Source organism: Centropristis striata, chromosome 19 (assembly GCF_030273125.1).
Source record: "Centropristis striata isolate RG_2023a ecotype Rhode Island chromosome 19, C.striata_1.0, whole genome shotgun sequence".
NCBI lineage: Eukaryota > Metazoa > Chordata > Actinopteri > Perciformes > Serranidae > Centropristis > Centropristis striata.
Genome location: NC_081535.1, coordinates 26,700,178 through 26,722,547, shown reverse-complemented (window position 1 = coordinate 26,722,547; position 22,370 = coordinate 26,700,178). Strand labels below are relative to the sequence as shown.

The 22,370-nt window shown below is 38.1% G+C and overlaps 1 protein-coding gene across 2 annotated transcripts in view; it reads right to left on the bottom strand.

The window, feature by feature from the left end:
• Positions 1 to 19,642, bottom strand: part of onecut2 (one cut homeobox 2) — a 41,560-nt gene extending 21,918 nt beyond the window's left edge. For both annotated transcript variants that reach the window (XM_059357923.1, XM_059357924.1), the window contains exon 1: positions 18,173 to 19,642. In XM_059357923.1, coding sequence (XP_059213906.1) covers positions 18,173 to 19,376 — 1,204 coding nt within the window. In that variant the 5' untranslated portion in view covers positions 19,377 to 19,642. The remainder of the gene's footprint in view (positions 1 to 18,172) is intronic.
• Between the last annotated feature and the right edge of the window lie 2,728 nt (positions 19,643 to 22,370).

Here is a 22,370-nt window from a genome sequence, read left to right as displayed (position 1 = left end):
ATTCTATCTCTAAATAAATAGAATATTATTAATATAATATACCATTAATAATTTTTCCATTAATTTAGACTTATAGCTTTAATATTGAATTATTATTATTACTATTATTATTATTATATCAAATTGTTTTAATTACGACTCATTCAACACTAATAGTAATCCTCGGTAATAATAACCATTACAGTAATGAATCCGACCATTAAAATAGAATTTAAATGCAGTTATATTCATGTGTTTGTTATTCTCAGAGGTGAATACAGGATTTTGGTTGCACACAAGGTCAAACCAGAGCTTGTGTTTATTTTCCTTTTTTTTTTTAAACTGTTTGTCTTTCACTATAAACCCTGCCTGCTGCCTGACAGGTCCGTCCCGCCTGTCGTCGTTCATTACGCCTGTGGACAGACTTATTTCAGCCGCGCCGTGACACCAATACTAATGAACCTGAAGGAGGAACAACAAGCAGAAAGAAATGAGAGAGCAAAGATAGAAAGAGTGAGGGGAAGAGAATTCAAAAAGAGACATAAAAACAGAGAAAACAAACAAACAGCGCCAGAGAAGAATTAATGGGGTTGGGGAGTGACATTCAGTTGGCTCACGCTGTTTACAGTTGTTCTACGTGTCTCACATATACATCAATAAATGAATGTTTGAGACATATTGTAAACAAGTGTTGAGCCTCTGCTCTACAAGTCTCTTCCACGACCCGAACGAGGCCCCTGAGCCAGACTTTCCCGTCCCTTCTAGGTCTGACCTAAATTACCCGGAGCCTCCGGTATTGATTGGACCTGAGACACTACGAGCAAATACACAGCGGATAGTTGAACATATCTGAACATGTTTTATTGTTTACAGGATAAGCCTCTTGACACATATCATCAAATCAGTATCTTGCATATGTGAAATGTCAGAAAACTGTGTGTCTATGGGTGAATTTAACGTACATTAAATAGCAGTTCCCAAGTGATGTCACGTTAGGGCTGGGCGATATGGACCAAAAGTCATATCCCGATATATTTAGGCTGAATATCGATATATGATATATATATCCTGATATTTTTTATCGCAAAGTGAGCGCAAGTGTTCAGTCAAAGTCAAAGCCAAATATGACATGTCATAAGTAGTTTTATTGAAACCATTTATTTAAGTGAACATAAAGACTGTATAACAACAGGAGAACGTTTTTTTAAAAAAAAATCAACGATCCATAAAGTGCACATTTAATTAAAAAATATCTTAAATAAAAATAGTCTTTCTGAAATAAATTTATTTATATGAGAAAAGAATAACGAACATTACAAAAGAACTAATAATGCCCGAGTAAGGGCAGCATTTATATATAAAGAAAGAAACTTTTTTTTAAACTATATGGATATATGCGATATGTTCTAATTCGATATCACTTTTAAAAATATATTGATACATCATTTATATCGATATATCGCCCAGCCCTAATTCACATGCAGACTTTGGAATTAATGTGCTTTTTGTGAAGTAATTAAAATAAAATTAATATGAAAAAGGGCTATTTTTTAATCATCCAAAACCAACTGTTAATCAGCCAATCACACTTCAGCTAATTAATTATTAAAACTGTCTGATTTCTTGTGAAAGTTTGGGGCCGATGGCATCATGTCGTAAGTTGTAATTCCGCGGTTAGGCCACAATGAAAATTGATTCCAACGCCTGAATCTTTTATAAAAGGCTCCATAACTTTCTTAAATGTAGTACTGTAGTACTGTAGTTTTAGCAAACATCTCTATAACACAACTAAATAGTGTATTTGTTGGGGCAGCAACCTTGTGGTCTGAGCAGTGAAGCAAACCCGGAAGTGTCTTCAGCCTGCAATCTTTCAAAAATACAACAGGGGTCGCCAACGTCGGCTGCAAAAGAACTCCGGTCCTATCTATCTCCATACAAAATGAGACGACTTCTCACTTGATTTATTACCTACAGAAAAAAGATGTGGCAACAATATGGTCTAAATTGCTAGTTTCAAGTCTACTTCAAGACAATTTGATGTTAATTATGTAAATAATGAGTATGATTTGGGGCGTGGCTACCTTGTGATTGACAGGTCGCTACATAGCCAGCTGCCATCAGAATAGAAGCAAAACAATGCGTATCCACAGTACTGTGTACACCTAAAGAGCCATGAACCTGTTTGACGTGTTTTCGTCTCAGAACTTTGACCCTTTCACTGCATGTTTTGTTCATTTAAAAATGTCTTGTTCAGTGTTCGGCTGTACTAAAAAACATTCCAAGGAGTCGCTGTTCAATTTTTCTGGTACGTAACATACATTTTGATTTAGCATTAAGAGTTAATTTTTAGATACAAATGTCCTTGCGTCTCTCCAGTCCAAATATGGTCTCTCCCGGTTTCAAAAAACAAAGATGGCAACAGCTGTAACGCCGGACTCAGTGCTTTATAGGGGTGTCACCGTGACTATGTCCATTATTTATATATAGGATACATGACTTATAATGCCTGCCGGTGGAAGACTGATGGATAAAAAAGATCTTGCGTTACTTGTTTATTCACACAAAACAACAGGACTGATGGGAAATGCAGTCTTTAATTTGAGGGAAAAAAAAGATATTACCACTAATGCTTTGCTTTCCAAATGCATTGTGTCTTTTAAGCATGATTCAGAGTTGTGTTGCTGTCCTCCCTGCTGTTTCCTTCCTATGTGTGTGTGTAGCTCTGACTGATTGTGTGGTGTGTATTCTCTGTGCGCTCTGCCTCCATGAGCTCAGAGTCCAGGTGTCACGTTTGATTTGACCGGCGTAATAAAGCGGCGACAGGACCATTTTCTCCCCTGAACCCGAGCCGCTCAGTTGGCCCCAGCAACACTTCTACCGCTCCAACACCGCCAGGTCACCATAATTGTTGTGGACAGACTTAACAAAAAATCACTAGACTATTCCTCTGATTTTCTTATTGGGGGCTACAGTGAAGGTTGTAAAGAGTCTGAACACACAGGGCTGTTGTTTGGAGTTTACAGATTTGATAAAGAGCTTGCAGCTCTGTTGAATAAATATGATGCAGTCAAAGTCTACATGAACGGCATAGAGGTGAAAACTTGCAAAGTGTTGCTGCCATCACATCAGAACCTCTAGTCTCCTAGTATTCACCTGCAGCCTGTATCTGCATAGATCATGACATCTGATTCAGGCCTTTGCACTCACAACTAGTACTCATACTAGGGCTGGGCGATATATCGATATAAAAGATATATCGATATACTTTTAAATGTGATATGGAATTAGACCATATCGCATATATCGATATAGTTTTTAAAAAAAAAGTCTTTATATATAAATGCTGCCCTTACTAGGGTTTGTCATATTTAGTTATTTTGTAATGTTCGTTATTCTTTTTTCATATAAATAAATTTATTTCGGAAAAAGATTGGCCTATTTTATTTCATAGGCTAATTTAATTTAAGATTTTTATCTTATTTAAATGTGCATATTGAGCTTTGATTTTTTTTTTTTTTTTTAAAAGGTACTCCTGTTGTTATACAGTATTTATGTTCACTTAAATACATGGTTTCAATAAAACTACTTGTGACATGTCATATTTTACTTTGACTGAACATTTGCTCTCACTTTGCAATAAAAAATAAATATATTGGGATATGACTTTTGGTCCATATCGCCCAGCCCTAACTCATACATGCTGTTATCTTGATTTTGATCATCATGATGTTGATCAGATCTCTAAAGCAAATTTGGTAGTCGAAGTAACAAGCAGCCTGTTAGGTCAGGAGAAGTAATGTGGATCTCAAGGGATTATAGAGAGGAAACAAAATGAGGTATTTTTGTAGTCCAACCCAGAAGTTAGAATCACCTTTGGGGTTATTGAGAATCAGCCTATGGGACTTTTATGATGCTTGAAGCATTAATGCAAGCGACGGAAGTAAAAAGCTAACGTTATGCTATAGCGAACTACACCATGACTTCACCATCACGACCGTTATGCTTCAGACTGTCCCCGACAAGCTAACCTGCAGCTCTGACAAAGTAATTGATGAGAATGAAGGACAGTATTCTTAGCTAGCTCATGTTAGATAATCTGTCATTTGATAATAAACCATAAAAATAATCAGGAAATACATCTAGATGATTCATCTTATTTGATATCTTATTGTGCCAACTGGCACTTTCTTCCACCAGTTAGGCTCTGCCCACAAAATACATCATTGTTGGTAAACAGTAAATTATGTCGATTTCTGGCTTAAAAGGTCAAATTTTAAAATGCCGAAAAATTATAGAAATAGCCCAATTATACTCTGTTGATACATGTAGTAGTATAGTTTGTACCCCCCACCATATTATGGGATGTCCAAAAATGAACCCTCTTAAATAAAAAGTCATATGTATGTCGATTTTTGTCAAAAATGGTCAAATTTTAAAATGCCTAATAATGCTTCAAATGGGTCAATTTTAGTCTGTATATACATGTGGTAGTATAGTTTGTCCAAAAATAGTGGGAAAAAACAGATGGACTGGACCGCTGAAATCATCCACAATTCGCTGATATATATATATATATATATATATATATATATATATAATATAAGTTTTCCTCCATTCCTCTCCCCACGTTGAGCTGTATTTCTCTCTCTTCATCCCTGTCTTCCTGTCCTGTTCACCTCTGTCATATTGTTTGTGTGTGTTTTTTATGTTTTGGATGGGATGATGGTTAATTTCATGTACTACTACTTGTTACCCTGTGCAATGACAATAAAGGGATTCTAATTCTGATGTGATTGTCGAGAGCTTTTGTTGACTTCAGATTCCTGCTCTAATGTAGCTGATCATCACAGGTTGCAGACGCTCTGCTTTTAGCTGTGTGTCTGTTTGCAATGAGCTCTGTGTAAATACGAGAATTTTCGATGATTTCATCGGTCCAGTCCGTCTGTTTAATGGCTTGCAACCATAAACGTCTCCGTCCAGCTTCAAAGGGAGTCTTTGACAAAGTAATCGATAACAATGAAGGTACGTTTTTTTTTTTACTATTCCTTTTCTGACATCCAACGACACAGCCAGACATCATTGTCCCTGAAACTCGTGTATTTCCTTAATGTTTTCATAGATCGGTCATTAATAGTCGTTGTTTCCCTCTGAGTTTCTGCAGACTTAAAGTAACATTAACATACATAGTAGCAGTAAATCTTCATGTTCAACCACTCAAACTTTGGCCATTTAATGCTATTTTAGGTCCATAGCCATTCTGACTGAAATCTCACAGCATTGTTAAGGGTTAGTTAACTCATGTAAGATAATAAATCATTTGATAATAAACCATGGAAATAATCAGGAAAAACATCTGAACGATTCATCGTTTTCGAAGCTAACTGTTAAAATCTGCCACCAGTTAGGCACCGCCCACAAAATACATCATCATTGTTTGTCAGGAAATTGGTCGATTGCACTTCCAAAGTTCCAAATCGTGAAGCCACAAAGTTCTTCTACACCTTTGTTTCTACACCCTTTTCTCATATGCAGTAGTACACCCCAGCACCAGTGATCAGACTTTGTCATGTCTGGGTTTTGCAGCCTCCAAAACTGCTATTGACAGGACAGGACAGAGATAACAGTGTCTGTCAAAATCTTCTCACACTGAAACACAACACAAACATCAAAAGTCTCCTCTCAGCAGTCTGAAATCCATTATTACAGATCAATAGCAGCCCGTGAATATGCAGGAGGTCAGAGCAGAAACCCTGAAAACAGACACAAAATGTATTCCCACAGTCTGAAACTGTAAGGCACACACACACACACACACACAAACACACACGCACAGTAACTGCTGGTAATCTGTGTCATAAAGCGGGGTCTGACTCATAAATAATGCACTGTGTCTGCTCGCAGCAGGATGCGTAAAATGGAAAATATTTAGGTTCGGTCATTCAGATTTTCAGCACAATTTGACTCTAAGTGGACTGCTCTCATTCTGTTTTAAGATATTACAGCACAAGTCTGGTGATATTATATTAATTCCCTCAAGTTAGGGCTGTCATGATAACTACTTTCTTGTTGGACGATATATTGTCCCAGAAATAACTGTGATAACTGATAATATTGTCATTGATGTAATGAAAGTATAACGGCATAACAATGCAAATACACACTTTTAATTCTCAAGCCTATTCAGAAAATGCCATATCTTAATACATATGACATGGCTAAAATAACACACACACAAACACATAACTAATGCAAAAAATAAAATAAACTATTGGGCTCTGGTCACAAATATAACACTTAAATACATATTAAATGGTTAGGATCTCATGATCAAACCCTGCTGTTTATTCATGTTGCCTTACATGCTAGTGACATTCTTATGTATTGCAAATATTCATGTTATCAAATTCTTTCTTTTTTTCTGAACTCAATAAGTCATTATTGTTATTATTATGACAAGTCTAAGAAAAGTCAACATCCCCTGTGAAAGACCAAAACCAGAATGAAGAGATCACTCTAACAAATATTGTGTGTGCACGCGTGTGTGTGTGTGTGTGTGTGTGTGTGTGTGTGTGTGTGTGTGTGTGCAAAGTCTGGTATATCATATGACTATTAATAATACATTAAATGTATATAGCACATCAGTGTTTCTTCATTGCATAATATCTCTTTTTTAAGCTTTTAGAGTAGGGCTGGGCGATATATCATATAAAAGATATATCGATATATTTTTTAATGTGATATGGAATTACACCATATCGCCTATATCGATATAGTTCGAATTTGCACTGTGATCCTTGCTCCAGGCAAGTTGCAGCTTTATTTAAGATATTTTTTTATTTAGATGTGCACTTTATGGAGAAAAAATGCTATTCCTTTTGCTATCCAGTATTTAGGTTCACTTAAATAAACGTTTCAATAAAACTACTTGTGACATGTCATATTTGGCTTTGACTGAACATTTGCTCTCACTTTGCAATAAAAATATCAGGATATATATCGTATATCGATATTCAGCCCATGACTTTGGGTCCATATCGCCCAGCCCTATTTTAGAGTAAAACATCTTTAATAAGGGTTGATTTTCACCGACAGCATTTAAATAGTGATGTTGAATAGTGGTAAATAGAGACGCAGAGAGCATGGTGAGTATGGCATGACTCTGCTGGCGTACTGATGTACTGTGGAAATGAACATTATACTGAATTAAGCATGTAAACTATTAGAGTCCTCCCCCTGTGTGTCTTCATTTGTGCTGACCATGGCTCCTATATGAGCCTTTCTATTCTAACACTGATTTCAGCATCGCTGTCTTTTCATCCATAATTCACTTGGAGTCACAGGCAGGCAGCATCCTCCAGCCAAACAATGGACTCCTCCTCTCTCTCTCTCTCTCTCTCTCTCTCTGTCCCTCTCTCTGTCTCTCTCCCTCTCTCTATCTCTTTCCCTCCCTCCATTTTGCCTGGTTAACCCGGCTGCGAGGTGAAGAAGAAGTGAAGTGAGCAGACCGAGGCGGGTCACGCCGAGATTCCCATCAATAATTCATCGGGCCGCTGCTGCCTCTGCTCTTGTGTTCAATTCCCCCGACGATCACATAATACCTCCCCCCAAAAGAGAAAGAGAGAGAGAGAGAGAGAGGTCTAAGGGAGGAGAGAGATGGCGAGAGAAAGAAAAGGATTCAAAATGAAGAAGAGAAAGAGACACAGAGGGAAGGCTCCAGAGAGACATTCAGACAGACAGATTTGTGATTCTTTTATGATGCTATACTGTTTATCAATGTGCATACCACTCATGTTTTTATTCTGAACTCTGAATTCTTACACTTGCATTGTAGAGCTTATAAAACCTGTTTTAGCAATAGTGCCCTTAGATGACATGGCTAAAAGTATTTGAGACAGATTCCTCTGTCGCTGACTAAAACAGCCAGTTTGGGTTTGGAATGTTCTTTTCTGACATTGAAATGAAACTGTGTAGCAAGTAGGGCTGCTTGGCAAAAATCATAATCAAAATTGAGACCACAGTTATTTAACATGATTACACATTGACTTTGGAAATACATTTAAAAAAATCTTTAATTATAATTCAACAGAAAAAAATGATGTAATGAAACTGATTGATAAATAATAAATAATAAAATAATAAAATGTTATATATAAATATATAAATAAGTAAATATAATTAAAGTAAAAATATTTATAAATTAAATTAAATAAATATAATTGACAAATCAATTACATATATGTATGTAATTAACAAATTATATATATTATGTATTTTTCAAAATTATAATATATATTGAAAAATTAATACATAAATAAATAAGATCAAATTTGATGTAGTTTACTGCCAAACCCTACTGAAAACTTATATTTAATATTTTGTTATTGCTCATATTCCAGTTCTTAAGTCACCAAAAAACAGGGTGAAAGCGAACTGCAGTAACAGATGTGGTGCACTGTATATTTTAAATCATAAAGAGAGAATATTATTGTGAAATGGGATAGGGCACACAAAACAATTGATTATCGTCTTTGTATAATTGTTGTAAGACAAAGCCTTTGTATCGAGCCCCCGGCAGAAAGAAATACCCCAAACATGTAGCTGAACACGTCATTCCCGGCCATTAATCAGTTTGGACATGGTTGTGGGGATTGTTTTTTGTTTTGCCCTAACCAGTCAGCAGTGACTAATGGATTTGTCCCACCATCACCATTATAATGCGACACAGAAGCTGTGATCGTGGTTTCTAGGAATAGTTAACCTGATGTTATTTTACAATGACTGAAAAAAAGCTTCCAAAGAGTCCAATAAAAGAAAATTAGCGACGCAGATGATGATTCAGAGGTCTGGAATAAGGCTCAAGGGGCCCTGCTCCAACCATGAAAAGAATCCTCAGAAATATATAAAGAGAGGTGTCCACATTCATTTGTATTTGAATACACAGGGGGGGAAGCTTTTATCTAACTATAAGAGGATACAGCAATTTAGCACGTATGCATCTATTTCCATCAAAAGAATATAAACAAAACAGACCTTACTCTTCCTGGTCATCCATATGATCAACGTAGCGAACCCACAACAATAAGTTTACATGACATTTTACAGAAAAGAGAAAAAAAACCGAACGAATCAAATGAGCCTTTTCCCTGCTAAAGTATGATTTCAAAAGTGACAATCTGACATTTTTCTACAGTCTGTTTCCACTCAGAAACGTGAATGTAGGTTGTGTGTACAGGTGGCGAAATACGAGCTATATTTACGTATTTCACCATCCGTTGCAATGCGTTTACCACCATCTTCCTGATGTAGTAGTGACTGACGGCAAAGCGAAGTTTAAAGGGCGGATTCCCGCGTTCATTAGGAGGCTGGGCTGGTGGATGGGTCGAACAAATGGCGGACTTTTACCCAGGAGAGCGGAGTTTGCGTCCCGTGTGAAAACAAAAGCAAACAATTTTTTACTTAAGTTACGTTGTTTACGTAAGTTACGTGAATGACATTTTTTACGTAACTTGCGTTAGTTATATGACTCTTATAACTACTTCGCTTCCAGCATTTACATACATTTATTTACTGTTTAAACTGTCTTTTATGGAAAGGCAAAGGAATTGTTTTGCCCTAAACATAGGTCAGTGGTTTTAAAACATAAATCCACAGAAAACTGCAGCCTTTTTTTTACAACAGCGAACTTTACGTGTGTATATAATATAGTATACGTCTTGCCTATTTTTAAATCGCACCACTGTACTGCGAGTCGCGAAACCCGTGCTGCGATACGTACATACGTGTCACAATGGATAGTACTAACACAAGACCTCTTCTGACGTTTAGGTTGGAGGACTTGTCTTGTAAACTGACTCTGAGGAATCTTAAACTTGTGCTTTCTGCCTTCAATATAATAGATCATCGGGTGCTCAGTGACTATGATGGTCGGCTGGCCTATCTGGGTATATTATTGGTTGTCTTTGATTGTATTCATCTAAAATAAATATTTTCTGTGGCCATTTGGGATCACATGCCTTGTTATGCTGCCGTAGGATTTAAGGAGTGCCTCTAGGCTCTGTTGTGGGCCCCATATTACACAATAATATGGTTATCCTTCTTCTTTGATGCTAAATACTTTTTCCATAACACATTTATTTTGTTTTTAAAAGTGACGTAAAATCTTTACAAATTGACATGATTACTTACTAATCATGATTACTGGCTTAGCTTAACTGCGAAACTACACAAGAAAGTAAATGTGAGTATCAGCAGGCCAGCAACTACTAATTATTCTGATTACTGATTAATCATTGGATCAATAAAATGATCAAAACAAGTTAAAACTACCCATCAGTTTGATAAAGCTCAATCTGATGTCTTCCGGTGTCTTGTTTTGTCAAACCGATAGCCCCAAACCCCAAAAGATTCAATTCACCATCATGTAATACAAAGAAACAGCGAAATCGTATTAAGATCAAGAAGACTGTCTGTCATTTTTGATCGACTTATCCCTTTAGCAACTAATCGTTTCAGCTACATCAAGAGAGTAACGAAGAGGAAGAGAAGTGCAAGAGACAACCAAAAGACAACTGCAAAAAAACATAAATAACCCTGTCTCCCGGCTCTCTCATTTCTTTCTCCACCCTGCATGCTCTCCTCTCCTCTCTGCTCGTCTCAGGGTCAGGGGAATATTTGCTCCATCTATTGTCTGAGTGTTGCAGCTCTGACCTTTGACCTCAGCTCTATTGGTTTGCTTGTAGCGTTGTTGATCTAGGAATTGAGGCTCTCTCTGTTCATACAGTCATTTTAAAGTCACCGTGGAGAAAAGAGAGAGCAATGAAATGGGCCAAATGTAATGCCTGACATAAAAAATAAAAAATAAAGCAACTAAAACGAGCAGAAAGACGGACAACAGACAGATGTGTTGCCGTGTTCCTGACCCTGAAAAAACCTCAACAATATTGACCCGTTCTCTGTGAAACAACAGGACGCCACTTACAGCTGCAAGTGAAGCTGGAAGAAAGAAAACAACACATATTTCTGTTCTTACCTAAATATACCTTAAATATGGAGGCGTCATGACCTGAACACTACAGACTGAAAGCAAGCTATTCTATTCTTTATTTTATTAAGAGAAAAAAAACCTCCAAGAATTACAAAATGACCTGATTTACATTGTTGTTAGCTCACCAACACTAGGTTTTGCTACCAGTAGTGCCTCAGGTGTTTTCGTTAGGCTAGGCTAAACATGCTTTGTTCCTATCATTATACTTTAGTTGCTGTACTCATGGAAAACACTGCTAATAGCTGCAGAAAACCACAAGGTCTTATTTTAACATTCATCAGAATCATCAATGTGCTAAACTGAGCTAATCTAAGCTAAGCTAAGCACAGGTTGCTTAGGTTGTAGCACCTGGATTTATTCAACAGAACTCTTGAACTGGTGACTATCTTACTAAGAAGATACAGCTTGTAAATCAGAAAGATTTTGAGCTCTCTAATTACTTAAACATTATGTTATTTCTCCTTTCTTCTTTCTTTTGATCTCACAATCAAAAAGGGGAACAATAGCCAAAATTTGATGACGTCATGAAGTAGTGTTGGATCATTGGGTTGTTGTCTTCAGTTTTAAAGAACCACCATTGCAGATAAAAATCTTTCTGACGTGGCAGATAATAAGTTTTATTCATGGTACCTTTAGTCACATTTATCGAATTATGTCTAATAAATTAATATTATAATAAATTAGCAACAAATAAAGATAGCTAACTTAACGCTAACTTACACCTAGATGAGTTGACCACCCATACAGCTACCGTCTATAACATTATGTGCTATCATGGTTCAAAAATAATATAAGTGTGTATACGTGTGTTAAATGTTGATGTAATGTTATAACATCACTGTATGTTGTGAGTTGTTCGATTCTGATACCAATATCGGAAATTGCTCCGATACTGCCGAAAATGGTGGCATTGTATCGGTGAGTACTGGAATCCAGACACCGATCCGATACCACGTAATTTATTAAATTAGCAATCTATTTGCTGGTTTGCTCCTGGGAGCTAAGTAGCACTACCATGTCGGCGGTGTGGCAATATTTCCCACTGGAATCTCCCACCAGTAAGACTGTGACAGGTAACGTGTGCAAAGATAAAATCTCAAGGGCACGATTGATGCTAATTTTAACACAAGCTGAAGACGCGTCACCCTAAAGAGCACAGCAAATTTTCTAAAACAAAAGGGAAAAAGAAGGATGAGCCGCAGCAGCAAACTCTGGAAGACGAGAAAAATTCCCTAGAGACAAACAAGATAACAGACAAAATCCTGGAATTTATTATCCTGGATGACCAACCCTTGCCTGTTGTCAAAAATGTGGGATTTCGCCGCTTAATGACCACAATAACCACAATAATAATCATATCACAGGCATGCAGGTGTAGTATGATATTTTTTTATAACATACTGGTATCAGATCGGTACTCGGTATCGGCCGATACCCACAGCAAGTATCAGAATCGGTATCAGGAGGGAAAAATGGTATCGGAACATCTCTAGTTGTGATGTTTCAAAATGACAGTCAATGAAAAAAATATTCTGTGTGGCAGAAAAAGTGCTTTATGCTGTTAAATGTACTGCACTTATATAGCTTATATAGTCTTTGTGACCACTCGAAGCGCTTTACACTACAGACATTAACATGTTCACACACACATTCATTCACTGGTGGCCGAGGCTACTCGACACGGTGCCAACTTCCATCATCAGGAATTAATTTACACACCGATAAACGCAGCATCGGGAGAAATTTGGGGTTCAGTATCTCGTCCAAGGATACTTGGACATGTAGGCTGCCATGTTCAGGGATCGAACCACCAACCAATGATAACGTGACATTTTTTATTTTACTCTCTGACATTTCATCTGCTGTTTCCAGAAGTTAGAGCAACTAGAGGGGTTCAAGGAGATCTGACACCGGATTTCTCTGGTTTTGAACATTGTTGGATACATTTGGGATAATATCCATTTAAACATAAGTCTTTTTTTTTAGAAATTTGAATGCATGAATTTTACATATCATACTAGAGGTAGACTGATATATCGGCCTGCCGATCATCTGCCATTCTCTGGTGAGGTGCTGCTGATACCAGAAAAAAGAAAAACACATCAAATATGTGGATCATCTGAGGCGCCACCACCTCGAGGCCTATAACAACATATACATTGTTTGCTATCCAACATACCATACATTTGTTATCATTGTGTCATTTTTATCATGTAAATGGAGGGAGAAAAGGCAATATCGGCTTCAAGAATCGGCCCAAAAAAATCGGCAGCACGTATCAGGGATCAGGGACTGATGTCAAAATAATCGGTATCGGCCTTAAAAAACCTGTATCGGTCGACCACTATACCATACCTTTAAATGACAAAGAAAGAGGTTTTTGTTTATGCTTTATAGTAAGGCAGAGACAGAGTAATATGTTGTTGTCTGTACTGTAACTACTGTCTCTGACCCTAATAATGATTTCAGGTTTGATTGGTGGATCTCGGGCCTGTATGAGTGCAGACAGCAGTATGAGAACGAGGCTGCTCAGCGTTTATCTCCATGCTGACATTTTACAACACACAAGGCAACAAAGATCACATGACCATCTCTCTAGCTCCACCCTCCACCCTCCACCCACCAGACACTCAGGCCATTTCCTTTAAACGAATAACATCAAATACCAGCCGTGACAATCAAAAAATTAAATAACAGTCTGATCCTGCAGAGATAATCTACATCTACATTTGCATGTGCACACGTTTAAAATATGCGACCGAATCCACTGGACACAACTAGGCTAATTAAATGCAAAACACCAATCGATGTTCTGAGAATCAGCTGTCCGTGCTGCGAGGGCTGCAGGTCTCCATTAATTAGAAAAAAGAAAGAAGAATTTGCAGCGATTATTCTTTATAAAAGACTATTCGGCAAACTTGAAACCATCTACACCAATGATAAAAACCCACAATATTATTCAGAACAATCTAAAAGGATAATGACCGGATATTATGAGCAAACACTGGAATATGATGCAGCCACAAATATCAGAAACTACAGCAGCATGTGTCAGATATATGACTCACTAAGAAACCACCACAAACACACTGTCATCATAAATGTATAATATAGTCATATATATACAGTAACATGAGATATGATAAATGTGTTCACAAAAAGTTATTATGGTAATCTTGTTTGAGCAGTTTTAATATTTTATTTTCTTGGTAATGTCAGAATATTATATATTGTTTGTTTCATTCAATGGTGTTTATAATGAGGAAATAAAGGAGACACTTTTGATATCACAATTTGTATGATATCTGATTTTCCCACAAGAACAACATACATATTCCAAATATGAAATAATATAGGAATATTTATCTATTCAATTCTTAAAAAATATAATATATCTTCACTATAAATCAACTAAAGACCCTATCTTTATACGGTTATAAGTATTCAGGACATCTCCACTTCATCACTTATTTCTGATCTCTGATCTGTTTCTAATTGTTTTATCTTTTATCAGCAAATTGACTGATACAACACAAGTTATTAAGTCATTCTAAGATTATTATAGAAATATAATTTAAAATAAGGAATATGTCCCTCTCCATTTAGGAATATCTTAGTACTGGTATTGTGCACATACAGCAGGTTGTTTCCATCTAATATATTAATTTCTATATGTTGTCATTTATGTATATTTTGTACAAATGTGATACTATTTTATTCAGAGAGGAACACACAGGTATAATAATAATAATAATAATAATGATAATAATAATAATAATAATAATAATAATAACTTAAAAAAAAAAATGAAATACCACATTGTTTCCTGGTGTTAAACAAATCAATTTCCATTTCAATTTACTTACTTTCAGCAAAATAATTCACTATCAGCTGAACTGAGTATCATTGCTTTCCAGAGAGTCCTGGGAATATATATATATATATATATATATATATATATATACATACACATATATATACACATATATGTACATACCATATCACCAACAACTGAAGATGATTAATTAAAAAAGTTTATGCCGAAGGTTTTTTTTTTATTGGTTATATTAGGTGATATTATATCATATTTATAGTGATACCAGTAGAAACACATTTCATGTACAGTGTGATAGGACCTTATTGAAAATATAGTCAAACTCCAGTCTACATTATCTATATTTACAGTAAAGCACTGTCCAGTCTAGACGTTTAGAAAAATGTAAACTTTATGTGATTAGTGATTAGTAATCCGCTTTATTTTAACCTTCACGACAATAATTTGTTTGTTTAAATAAATAATTAGAGGGTTTTTTTATCAGCCCAATAAGCTTGTCTCGCTTGTCGAAAAAATATTAAATACAATTCATTGTTTTTTGCAGGACTGAAGTTTTAATTTCAAATGTTCTGTGACCTATTTAATAACGACCACACAGGAGAACATATTAACTAATGGATGTTATCATTAAAATTTACCAAGCTTATTACATACATTTAAACACTTTTTGTATTCCAATTTTTCTAAAAATATATGATTAAACATGCAAGGAGACAGTATCTAAATAAATTTGTGCTCATTTGCATATTTCCATGACAGAAATATAAAAGCCAGGTTGAACCTTCTTGTTTTGTGCATGATTTAGGACTAAAATGCTTCATAAATCAGGTTATGAATTATATATAAAAATGGGACCCTCAGAATATAGACAGGAATAAAAAAAAAAACATATTTTAAGCCTTATATATATTGTAAATTTCAATACATTTTAAAAGGCACTAGAGGTGAACGGGGTAACAACGTTCATTTTAACGAATATTAAGTTCCCCAGTTGATTACTCAAATTAAGACAATTATTTTTTTGTATTAGGTTTTCTGAAATATTAAATTCAAATATTTACATTTTTTAACTATTTGTGATACGTATAAAATCTACGGACACAAATCCAGCAGGCAGGTCATGCACTGCCACACACTCATCTGTAAAGCTTGCAGATTGATTTTTGCACATAATAACTTTGTGTGCATAAAATGTTGATTCTGAAAATGCTTATAAAATGTTATGATACTCTTATAAAGAGCGAACAATATCATTTTATAGAGATTTCTTCATCTTGATTGCCATGTGCTCAAAGCCAATGCAGGTAAATAAACCCTGATGAATCTATTTATGCTCCACATGAAGCAGTCAAATCTAAAGAGAAATACTCAAACTGGAATTTAATTTTGATGCATGCAAATATGTCATTGTTTTAAAACATTCCAATGCACAATGTATCACAATTTATTGGTCAATTTTATTTTTAGTGTTCCAATTAATATTTTTTAATTGATCTGATTTATACACAGTTACAGCCCTGTTCAATAACATGGCTCAACACGGCCTTTTATCTCTCTTTTTATAACATACTCTACTCCTTTTTTATTTTCATTTTCTTCTTGTGTGTATTATCTGTGTTATTTTCTGAGTCTATCTGCTTTCTTTAAATTATTTCAAATTGAACTTAACCATAGTTATTCAGGTGAATAACTGCTCTGCTTATTTTTCACTTTAATTAAAACATTTTTTTAAACATTCCAGGGTTCCATCATTGTTCCTGCACCTTTTCCAAAATTAATTCAAGCTCTTCTTAAAGCTTCTTCAGTTCCCCTATAGCTGTGGTAAGTGATATGTTTATATAGGCTACAATAAATACATTATAGGACAGAAAGAAAGTTTTTCAACAAAGCTGCTTTTAATGTATGAGCAATGTTGCTGATTTTAATTGTTTTTTTTTTCTGTTTGTAACTGCATTTTTACTGTGTTTTAACTGTAAATCGTCTTTGATTACCTTGTAAAGTGCCCTATAAATAAAATGTATTATTACTATTATAAAATTCATGAATGTTCATTTCTTCCGCTGTAATAAAGAGGAAAATTCATCTGCATTGAAGTCACTGCATTATATATCGAGATGTTTGTTTTTACTGTATAAAAAGCACATTTTAAAGCACTAGAAATAAAATGTATTATTATAATAATAATATTCTGCCTCCACATGTGCATAAATGTAAAAATACAACCTAAGTAGGCCTAATAAATTGTTATGGATGTTGACACTTTTAAGTGGGTCAATTTCGTCAATTTCATTTAAATTCATATTCCAAAATCATATTTTCATGATGTAATTAGGCATATTCAATTCAGGATGACCATCCCATTAAATGTGATGGGATCTTACTACAGACTAAACCCCACAGCCATATTAAATTCTCTCCATGTTACGATAATTCCTACAAAAAGTGAGCAGAATCCCTCTCAGAGCCTCCTGATCTCCTCTCTGCTGCTGCTGTCCCCTGCAGACAATAGAAGCTTGTTGTTGGGACAGAAACCAGGTTCCTCACTAGAGGGGGCACCAGACCCACTGATGCTACAAACCTTCATGTTTATGTCACAGCCGTCTGATCACTTCAAGCTCCTCACAATCAAACACAAATCCTCTTCCGACCCTCTCTCCGCCTGCTGTGAATGCTTTCTCACACCTCTGTCCCTGCTAAGACTCTGATACCACAGAAATCCTTTAATGACAGCAGCAACAGCAGCTGGTTAACTACAATAAAAGCCACTCACAATAAACATGTTCACTCCTTGATTTAAGTGATCAATTATTTTCAGAATTAAATGCAAATTTTTACAAATGTAGATAATTCTTTAAGAATAAGTCCTGCCTTTTTTCATCATTTCCTTTGTTTCTTAATTATTTTTTTAAACCTTAATTTGGGTCGAATTTAGAGCAGTATATTGAGGTTTTGCATTTGTAGTAGAAGTGTTTTCCCTCCAACATGCAGTGACAGGAAAATAAAATGAGTGTGTGGCTGCACAGTGCAGAGAGAGAGGGGACTGTTGGAGGGAAATCCCGTGACCTTGTCATTTCCCATCGATCCCTTTTTGTTATTGATCAATAATGGTAATCATAACACCAGTAATTGTAAATAAATTTAATTCAGCTAAATTGGAGTGCTGTGCAGGGAGGGAGCCACGAGGAAACACCAAAACAAAGCCAGCAATCAAAAGTAACAGTGGGGGAAATAATTCATAATAATAAAATAAAATTGCTCTTCTTGTCCAGACGCACAAACAAACACCAGCGTGGCACCGCGGTTTGTTTTCTTACCTGCCAGTCTGAGGGCCGACATCCTCTGAAACTCGGGCTCCTGCAGCCACTTCCACATCCTCCTGAAGGTCTCCCGGCCTGACTTTAGTTTACTCCAGGGTTTGGGGTTCCTCAGGAGGTCCGACAGGGTCCCCTGGGAGCGGCACAGCACCCTCTGGGCGAAGATGGCCTGGGGGATGCTGTACCTCTTCAGCTCCGCCGTGATCCTCTGCGCAACCTCCTTGGTGTTGATTTCCTCCAGCTGCCCCGAGCTGTTCACCCCCTGAGTCCCCGAGGAGGAGGGCGGTCTTTCCCTGGTGGAAGCCAACACGGGCCCGTGGGATGGAGACTGGAGGTGGGGGTGGGGGTGGTGGCCCGCCGAGGACACGGCCGGGTGCCCCGGGTGGTGCATCCCGTTCAGGTGCGGCATCATCCCGGCCGTCGGGCCACCGAGGCCTCGGTGCTGGTGGTGGTCCCCTCTGGCCAGCATGGACGCGGTGTGGTGCGCCTCGAAGTTCAGCATCTTATCGTGGCCTCCGTGCGTCGTGGTGCCGTAATTGTGGAGACCCTGCTGGGTGTTGTGTATAGAGCCCAGGCCGTTGCCCAGCACCGGGGAAAGGCTCTGACCCATCCCGGACATGTGGTCCTTGTGGTAGGGGCTGTAGAGGTTGTTCATGCCCGGCAGCCCCCGCTCGTCCCGCATCAGGGTGAAGCTCCCGCTCACGTTCCCGGAGAGCCGCTGGTGGTGGTGATGGTGATGGTGAAACTTGTCCGACACGGTGGAGATGGGGGGCAGCGGCTGCAGCGGGGTTAAGGTGGTGTAGGTGCTGCTCATCCCCATCCCGGGAGAGGACGTGTCGCAGGGCACGCTCATGGCGTGGTGCAGCGGCAGGGACAGCTCCGGCCGGTACTCCCCGCTGCCGTCCAGGATCGTGGCCATGCCGGACACCATGGCGGAGCGGGATGACGCGGCGGCGGCGGCCAGGTCCTGGTGTATCCGCAGGGTGGCCGCCGCTGCCGCCGCCGCCCCGTGTCCCCCCGACGAGCTTCCGCGGCCGTGGTGCGGGCTGTGGCCGCTCATCAGCTCCACGTCAGGGACCACGGAGCCCACGGCCACCCCGCCATGCAGGCTGCCAATGCCGTCCATTGTCATGTCCGTGTTCATGGCATAGGCGTCCAGGTCCTTGGCCAGGCATCGATAGGCGTTAGTGTAGGCAGTCTTCATTCATCTGTCCTCTCAGTCCATCGGGTCGAGCGGAATTATTTCTCCTTCTTCTCCTCCTTTCTCTCGCTGCTTCTCCCCTGATGCGCCGGGATGGGTCAGTAGCCGTGTCCCCCCTTTCCCTTCACTTCCTCGGTTGTTTCCCCGTCCTCCTAAGGCCTCCCCAGCTCGGTGTCTTTGTGTAGTTTCCCCGGTAGGTGCACATAAAAAAAAAAAGTGTTTTTATCTCGATCGTACGGGCCTGTGCGGTGGCTCCCCCATATCCAGCCCTCTCCTCCTCCTGCGTTACTCTGCTCCTCAGACGGGAGCTGTCCACGGTCCCCTAGCAGACCGCTCAACCCACCCTGCTGCGGGAGGAGGAGGGGGGAGGCGGGCTGGGATGGAGGGGCTGACTGACGGGGCTGCGGACCAATCAGAGGCCGGTAGGAACGTAGAGGGCGTGGTGTGAGAGATCGGCTGGCCAATCAGCGTCTTTGGTGGATTCAGTGCTGCGGACAGTGGGCGGGATCTGAATGAAAAATCATTATTATATCGGAGCCTATTGCTTTGAGACATTGCTACTACAGAGGCTTGTCTGTAGGAGTTAAATGTGATTGCAAGGTTTATTATTTGTACTAGGTTTAATGACATTTATTTTCTCTGAATTGAATATTCTTCGTTTTGGGAATGCACAATACAATAGCTAAAATCATTCTCTAAAACTTGCTGAATCATAATCAGTTCAAGGTGCATGTATGTAACTTTATCTTACTGTATTTTAATTTTGCCTTGCAAAAAAAAAAAAAAAAAACACACTGCTTAGAATTCATATTCTTTATGTATTACTATCGTGAATTTTTTTTGACCCGGCACTGAAGACACATGAATTAATTATTTAAATAGTATTACAAACAAAGCAACCAAGAAAAAAAGAAATGTAAATGTAATATTTTAAAAATCTAATGAAATACAGAAAATTATATTGAAAATTCACCTCACAATCATCTACTTTTAGATTTTTCCATGTGTTATTATTGTGAAGACTGAGGAAAAATGTCCAGAAAACTTAAAGGTTCACAGGGAAATGCAACAGTGTGTGTGTGTGTGTGTGTGTGTGTGTGTGTGTGGAGAGACTCAGTGCTGTACCGTAACGTTCTGCAGATATTCACATCCACTGTACTCTCCACACACTGAGGATGCTCTACTCTACTGCTGCTGCAAAGAAGCAATTTGCCCACAGGGATCATTAAAATTTGATCTCATCTCTGCTCTCATCTCATCACCTGCTGCCTCTGATTGTCTGAGATAAAGAAAGGTGACAGGAAATAACATGATAAGCACATGATGAAGCCAGAACTGACGTGATAGACAACAAAACCTCCCACAACACTGAGGGCATTTTATTTGATCTTTCCTTGCAAAGCACCAACCTCCTCCAACCAAAGTCCTGATTATCATGCAGGTTAAATTTCACATAACCATAACAATAAACAGCTGATATGATGTAACATGACCAAAATAAAAATGACAATATCACTCATTTTACAATAATGTAATTTTTCCCAGTCTGTGGCAAATGTATATGCATATATGTATCGATGAGGGGTAGGAGAGATAGTGAATATATCTGGTACAACATAACATTGTCACAGTGTGACTGTAAAATGACCTACACAGCAAAGATAAAAAAGAAAAACACATATTAATCCCACAAGGGGCAATTCATTTTGAGCAGCAGGTTGTCGTGGTTCATACGGCCCACAACAACTAGTCAATACATAAAAAGTCAACACAACACACATCAGACAACATGGAGCTTAGAATGGACACATTATAAAAGCCTGTGATAACCTACTGCATAGAGACGATTTGCTTTAAGAAATTAAGAAATAAGGAAAAAAATAAGATAAAATGAATACATAAATAAAAACCCTATGAAGAATTTAAAAGTCTTAGTGCAAGGGGGATGAATGATTTGGAGAAGTGATTTGTTTTACACCTAGGAAGGGCATAACAGCGCCCTGAAGTTAACAAAGAGAATTAGGCTGCCATGGTCAGGGATTGAACCACCAACCCTCCAATTGGTGGGCAACCCACTCTACCAACTGAGCCACAGTCACCCTGAGATGACATGAGAGGACATGAGAGGACATGAGACGACATGAGATGACATGAGACGACATGAGACGACATGAGACGACATGAGAGGACATGAGAGGAGATGAGACGACATGAGAGGACATGAGAGGACATGAGAGGACATGAGACGACATGAGACGACATGAGACGACATGAGACGACATGAGACGACGATATGAGATGACATGACATGAGACAACATGAGATGACATGTTGTCTCATGTCATCTCATATCATCTCATGTCCTCTCATGTTGTCTCATGTTGTCTCATGTTGTCATATTGTTGTCTCATGTCATCTCATGTCATCTCATATTGTCTCATGCTGTCTCATGTCATCTCATATGTCATGTTTGTTACATTAAGTCATATTATGTCATGCCAAATCAAATAAGATGTGTTTTCAGCTCTCAACATGTTCTGTCATGACATGACATGAGATGAGATAACATGATGTGACATGACATAACATGCGACAGTACATAACAGTTGAGAAAACATAACAAAAAACCCTCCCAAAATACAAACAACGTAGGATGACATGTTTATGTTATGTTAGTTATGTCATATATTGTGTTATGTTTTGTTATGTCAGATCCGGTGTGTAACATGTCCTGATATGATAACAATACAGTAAATGAGTAGAGTTTGAGAAAGATGTTTGCAGCTGTGTAGCTCAGTGTGGACTCAGTGCAGACTGATGCAGTGTAAGCGATGTGTTGGTGTGTGTTGGGATGTTATCGACTGACTCTGGGTGGAGTGATGAGCGTGGGAGCTGCATTGAAAGAGCATTATGGCCTGTAGCTGGTTCACTTTACAATTCATTACACTTCCAAGGACAAATGACTGCTAAATAACTCTGTCTGCCTCCCTCTCTGTC